We start from the raw sequence: 7,301 nt of genomic DNA on the forward strand, positions 1-7,301 counted from the left end.
TCATTTTAGGGTCTTTTGAGCTTAGGGACCCATGCATGGACGTAAAGTTCTTAACTTTACGTTCTGTATAGACTCTAGGAGGTCAGATCTACCTTGTGCATGAGATGAGCTCAACATAAATCGAGTTTATAGACATAGGCTTTAGGGGACTCGGCGAGTCGTTCTTGAGACTCGGCGAGTCGAGCATTGGTTCCCCAACCTTTTGCTTCGAAGGGATCTGGTTGAGTCTGGGAGGGGACTCAACAAGGATGCACGTGATTATAGGTCTAGAAATCTTGGGACTCGGCGAGTGTATGAACAGACTCGGCGAGTCCAAGGCAATCTCCCAACCCATGAGGACGGACTCGGCGAGTTGTTTATATAACTCGGCGAGTCACAGACTTGTCACACTCATATGATAAAGATGAACTCGACGAGTTCAAGGATGAACTCGGCGAGCCAGATGAAGATAGTCTCGATGTTATGTTTGAAGGAGAACTCGTCGAGTTCTTGCTAGACTCGACGAGTAGAGTCGGGGTTGGGAACTGATGAAAGAATAGGGACTCGACGAGTTGGTGAATCAACTCAGAGAGTCAGCTCAACTGGGTGTTGACTTTGACCAGCATGTTGACTTTAGCCAGGGGTAAAATGGTCATTTTACCCTAAGAGTAATTATCAGATTTTGACTAAGTACCTTTATGGAAATTTATAGTCGGAGAGTCATCGGAGCAGCAGACAGAGATTCCTCACCCACAGTTGCAGCAGTCAGTCACACGAGGTGAGTTTCCTTCCAGTAGGAACGGGTCTACGACCATAATGCCGGCCCGTTTAAGTTGTAGAGTATGCCGTGGCGAGCCTGATGTCGGGGTTAGCCCGATGCAGTTTATATGTTTCTGGACTTCGGTCCGATGCCGGGGCGGTCTCGAGAAGTAGCTAATTATGCTTGATGTCTTTGTGATTCATGCATGTGTATGTGTTATATGTTATGTGTTAAGTGTTCCGGGGTAAGCCCGATGCCAGGGCAAGCCCGATGTATGTTAGTCATTTATGCCATGTATTATGTATTCGGGGCAAGCCCGATGTATGCTAGCTATGTGTTATATGTTATTTGTTCTGGGCTTCGGTCCGATGTCGGGGCAAGCCCGATGCAGATTATGTGATTATGCTATGTATGTGCCGGGGTAAGCCCGATGCCCGATGAGGTCGGATGCCGGGGCGAGCCCGATGTCGGACAGTTGGGAGTAGTCCCAGAGTTATGTTATTTGTTATATGTGCTTTGTATGGTATGTGGTAGTTTGGGGGAGCTCACTTAGCTTCGTGCTTACAGTTTTCAGTTTTGATTTCAGGTTCTTCAGCTAGTAAAGGGAAGGGCTCGAGTTGATGGCATGGCACACACCACAGTTTTATTAGCATGGGAGCTTACTCTGATATTTTATGCGAGACAGTTATATGTTGATAGATTTTATGAGATTTTGAGATACGTGATTGATGATTTTATTTTATGGTGATAACATTATGTTTGCTAAACGATTTTAAAAACGAAATTTTTGGCTTTTATTTTTGGGATGTTTCATTTCTCACTATACTTACCTGAGTGGTAATACCGAGTGACCGAAGGGTCTTATTTGAGTTATCGACCGGAGGGTCCTATGTGTTTATATTGAGTATGTGATATTATGCATCTTGTCCTTGTGATATATGTTATATTATTATGTGCCTTACTGAGTATGACCGGAGGGTCCAAACCGAGTTGTGAGACCGGAGGGTCTTCACTGTGATACAGGACTGGAGGGTCCTACCCGAGCTGTGAGACTGGAGGGTCTTCACTGAGACACATGACCGGAGGGTCCACACCGAGCCGTGAGACCGGAGGGTCCTCACTGAGACACAGGACCGGAGGGTCCATGACGAGCTATATTCATGAGAGGCTTATTATTTGTATATGTGGTACTTTGGGGAACTCACTAAGCTTTGTGCTTACCATGTTGTGTGATATGTGTTTCAGGTACTTCTCAGGATCGTGGGATAGCGCCAGCTTGATTGTACACACGAGATGGAGTTATGAGTTTGAGGATCTTGGATTTTATTCAAACAATTATGAATATGTGTTTTCGATAATTTGATAACTGGGGGTTTTTGTGAAATGTGTTAATGAGATTTATAGGATTTTAAAGTGAAAAAATTGTTTCAAAATTTACGGTGTTACATGAATAAAGTTGAAAATTTTATCCATCTAAACATCATGTTGAGTCAGATATGAAGGTTGGAGACTTGGACTTAATGATGCATTCTTGGTCCCTTTGAGACTTAAAGACTGGATCTTGGTTGTTTTGACCATCCTAATGGATAAAGTTGTAAAATTTATCCATTATGAAGCTAACTAGATATGAGATTATAGGCCTTGGTCTGAAGAGGTTACAAACTTAATGAAGATTTTGACTTTTTGACCAGAAGTGACGATGTGACATAGGATGTGTCACGACTTGGCGGTGTCCAGAATCACGATTATTTTATCTTTGCATCCCCACGACGTGACCAAGGAATGGTTACGAAGTGACGTTGATTTTGACTAAGTTGACCGTTGACCTTGTGGACCTTTGACCATTGACTTTTGAACAGTTTGACCTTGGGTCACACTAGGAGGAAATTAGGTGTTAATTGAGGATTTATTTGTTTTTGGTGTTAGTTGGTTCGAGGGATTGACCAGTGCATGGAGTTAGAGCGTTGATGTGCTTCTCCGGTTATGCGAAGTGAGTTTCTCACTATACTCGTGGGTGGACGGAACCAAAGTCGGCCCACTAGCTGTGTTATGTATCCTTGTGTATAGGTTGTTGCTATGTTGTAGTGAATTGTTAGATTGGTAGATCTGTATAATTATGTATATTGTTGGTTATTGTTTATCTGCTGCATATTTTGATATAGTGCGGTTGGGTTGGTGCGGTGTGGGTTTGTGCTATAGTCTAACAAACCTGGGGCAATCCAGTTAGGAGACTATGGGTCAGGGCAATCCATTCGGGAGACTGTGGGCCAGGGGCAATCCATTCGGGAGACTATGAGTCTAGGGGCAATCCAGTTTTATATTGTGGGCCCGGTGAATGTATTGTTTATGTATTGTTGTGTGCGATATTTTGGAGGTACTCACTAAGCTTTGACTTACAGCTGTTGATTTCAATGTTTCAGGTACTTCTGATAATCAGGGCAAGGCGAATGTTTGAGCGTACACATCCTTCAATAGTTTTATGATTTCAGAGATTAATTTGATACTCTAATCTTCTTCGATATGATTTGAAAACAATGGTTGTTTATCTATGGATTTTTGTAGAAATGTTTTTTTTATAAAAATGAAAAAGATTATCATGGTTTTTGGGACGTTACAAAATATCTGAACTTTTTTAGAAAAAGTAACAGAAAATACAACAAAGAGATTTTGCAAATAGATTACTACTTTTTAGTTTTTTCAAGAAAGAGTCCCTTTTTTGTCTTATGACTACTAATTCTAAGAAAGCTACGAATATTTCACTCACCAACAAGGAGTTTCCTTTTACCATTGATTCTCAGTTAGGTTTCATTAAAAATTGAAATTAATATTCTAAATTATATTTGCATATTTTGAATCATATAGATTTTATAGCTTATTTTATAAAAATTATATACATAGATAACATCACTACAAGAAAAAAAGAATTGGCGGCCACAAAAATCACCGGTAAATGTTAGAAATGTCGTCAGTAATGGTAATAGCAGCGACACGTCGGTGGTAAAAAATCGTTGGTACTGCTCTGTCACTATTGCTCAAAATGTCGTTAAGATATTTGTTGTCGGTAATATACTTGATCGCCGCTAATAACTATGTCGCCGGTAATTCCTTCTGTCGTCGGTAATAACATTTTAATTTTTTTTGAAGTCAACACTTTTGGGTAAAAAAACCGATACGGAACAACATTAAATATAAAAATAGAATTACATAACGACATCCAATTAGGTAACAAATAGTATTATAATTTTGTATCAAAATAAACATTTCACATATTTAACTTTTATCGCTTAAATTGATTTATATTTATTTTATTATAAAATAAACATTTGTGAAAGATATTTAACTTTTATCGCTTAAATTGATTTATATTTATTATATTATAAATGGATTTTATTGTACTAGCCTTTTAGAACATGAAGAGGAGTATACTAGGCATGTGTAGATGCCACTATAAAATTGGAAATATCAAAAACCTTAGTATTTTCTTTCATCCTTCGAAATTCAAAATCAAGTCAAGTGATCTCCGGCAACGGAGGTGGTTTTCCGATATATAGAAAAGTATAAAGTAAGAATAGGTATTAAATGGGACGATCTCCCTGCTGCGATAAGGTAGGACTGAAGAAAGGACCATGGACTCCCGAAGAAGATCAGAAGCTTTTAGCTTACATCGAAGAACACGGCCATGGAAGTTGGCGTGCTTTGCCTTCGAAAGCTGGTTTCACTTCTTTTACTTTCTACTTATGTGAATACACATATTATCTTAATACCAAATTGATCATGAGAACAATCTTCTGTTACTTTATACTGCCTAAGAATACAAATTACTGATTCAAAAACACAAACTAAACAGGACTTCAAAGATGCGGCAAAAGTTGCAGGTTGCGATGGACCAATTATCTTAGACCTGATATCAAGAGAGGCAAATTTAATCTTCAAGAAGAACAAACGATCATCCAACTTCATGCTCTTTTGGGTAACAGGTATTTTTATCGTCAAACATGTTATCTCATTATGATTTGTTATACAATAATACAGATCTAATGTGCTTATGTTTATGATTAGGTGGTCAGCCATAGCAACTCATTTGCCAAAAAGAACAGATAACGAGATCAAGAACTACTGGAATACTCATCTCAAAAAGAGGTTGACGAAAATGGGGATAGATCCAGTGAGCCACAAGCCAAAAAACGATACCCTTTTGTGTACTGATGGTCAGTCGAAGAGTGTGGCTAACTTAAGCCACATGGCTCAATGGGAGAGTGCTCGGCTCGAGGCTGAAGCCAGATTAGTCAAACAATCTAAGCTTCGATGCCCAGTTGAGAAGCAAGTTGGATCAGTTGATGCATCCATGGCGTCTGTTAAATTATTGGCAACCACCGCTGGGGAACCCACAAGGTGTCTTGATATACTCAAGGCATGGGATAGAGTTTGGGGTGGCAAGCAGAATGACGACGGCGTTAATGGGAACGGAGATATGGAATCACCAACTTCGACACTTTCTACCACCGGCGTCGGAGAGAGTTCCACTAGCTTTTTCGAGTTTGTTGGTGGCAATTCATCGGGATCTTGCGATGATGGAGCCACCGGAGAGGATGGTGAAGAGGAGTGGGAGTACAAGGACGAAAACGACATGGAGAATTCAATTCCATTAACTTCTGGGTTCAGTGGAGTAACCATGGCGTCCGATAACAATAATGAGCACGTCCATGGTGGAAATTTCTTAGAGAGTTTTACAGATCTTTTATTGAGCAGTTCCGGCGGTAGTCATCGGAATTTACAAGGTGGTGGTGATTCCGGCAATGATCTCGAACCTAATGCAGTGAACAACAGTAATTACTACGAGGATAATAGTAAGAATTACTGGAATAATATTCTTAATTTGGTGAATTCTTCGATGCAAGATCCTCCTTTGTTTTAGAAGCCCATCTCTCACTCGATTTTTTGTTCATTTTTTTCGACCAAATGCTGTCCTTGAATGCTTGCATGTGTACGTTGTAAGAACATGTTGATTCCCAGGGTTAATGTCTAGGGTTTTTTGATTTTTTTGATTTCCGATAGAATTGTGTAATAATTCAAACTCCTACAACTTACTATTTAAAAGGCGTTTATGTTAGACATAATCTTGATAATCCAATGATCTATCGAAGGCCAGTTGTACGGCTCGAACTTCATGTTCTTTGTTATCTTATAATCGTATCAACCTTTTGGAAAAGAAAGCGAGACTTACTAATCTAGTCCAAAATGGTGTTCTATTTTGATTTTAATGCTTCTATTGTACTTGTACTTCTTTTTCCTATTCTTTCACATGCAATGCTTAATAACTAGTAGCATTAAAGTAGACTTGGTCAGGGAGAAAACACAAGGACCTTTGGATACAATTAATCAGCTGCTTAATACAATTTTCAGAATATAATTGGTAACTGTTTTAAAAGTCCAAAAACAATAATAATAAATAAATAAAGAAGAAGAAGAAGAAGAGAAGAAGAAGAAGAAACTAAGTATACACAACAACAATGCATTTATACTAGACCAGTAAGATTGTCATAATTTTATTTTGTTAATTATTAAGGTTGGGAACGTATGTACATTTTGTCATATTCATACTATGCATTTTTTTTCTTACATAACATTTTAAGTACTGGTTAATCTGTCACATGATATATAATATTACACTGTCACTGTTTTTTTTTATATTTAATTTTCTACTTCCTTTGAGAACACCATCAGAAAGAAAGTGTATTATCTCTATATCTATTAACGGGATTTAAGTATTATTGTTATTTTCTCCAATTAAATTATAGAAACCCATAAAAAAATAAATGATTGTTATATTTACGTTGCTATTATAACGATGTACAATGAAGAGAAAAAAAAAAGTACAAAAACATTATTAAATTATGTTTTAGAAACTTAGTTGTATCTTGTATGTATATATAATAGAGATTTCCTTATAAGATAATAAAATAGGACTGATGAAAACAAATAGTGAGAATTATTTAGAAGTGCATTTATATTTGGATGGGATAGAAGACATTTATTGCTGTTAGTTTCACGTCATAATCTAGATAATGAATAATAATGCGAACAAATATATCTGTTATATTTTTAAAAATTTAAAATTGTTATTTTTATTTATTAATTATCTAATTACTAGCTTTGATTATTAATTACCTTTTATAATAACGTGTATTTAAAAAAGTTCTTGAATACATAAATTTCATAATTTTTACCCTTTATATATATATATATATATATATATATATATATATGTATATATATATATATATAACACAATTTTTAAATATATTGATTCGTCGAAATTCAAACAAGAATTTGAATAATTATTTAATTTTTTAATATTTTAATTTGTTGATATTCCCAATGTTCTTTTTTTTAACAACAAGATAATATTTCATCGAGATGAAAAAAATAGTAAAAAGCTAACATTACATAGCATCGACACATTCAGATATGAGGTTTAACCTCCAGTTCCTTCAATTCAAATCCATATATTTCCTATCTGTAATTTTAAGCCATTGAAATACCGTGAGTTTAATATTTCCAA

The 7,301-nt window shown here is 36.7% G+C and overlaps 1 protein-coding gene across 1 annotated transcript; it reads left to right on the forward strand.

Moving 5' to 3' along the window:
• The first annotated feature begins 4,185 nt into the window (after positions 1-4,185).
• Positions 4,186-5,856, forward strand: LOC145167062 (transcription factor MYB16-like). The gene is made up of 3 exons (XM_079086147.1): positions 4,186-4,451; positions 4,587-4,716; positions 4,799-5,856. The coding sequence occupies exons 1-3, from the start codon at positions 4,319-4,321 to the stop codon at positions 5,652-5,654; spliced, it is 1,119 nt and encodes a 372-aa protein (XP_078942273.1). The 5' UTR covers positions 4,186-4,318; the 3' UTR covers positions 5,655-5,856.
• Positions 5,857-7,301: the final 1,445 nt, after the last annotated feature.

This window comes from Lactuca virosa, chromosome 3 (genome assembly GCF_052849685.1).
Source record: "Lactuca virosa cultivar CGN04683 chromosome 3, Lactuca_virosa_CGN04683_v6, whole genome shotgun sequence".
Taxonomy (NCBI): domain Eukaryota; kingdom Viridiplantae; phylum Streptophyta; class Magnoliopsida; order Asterales; family Asteraceae; genus Lactuca; species Lactuca virosa.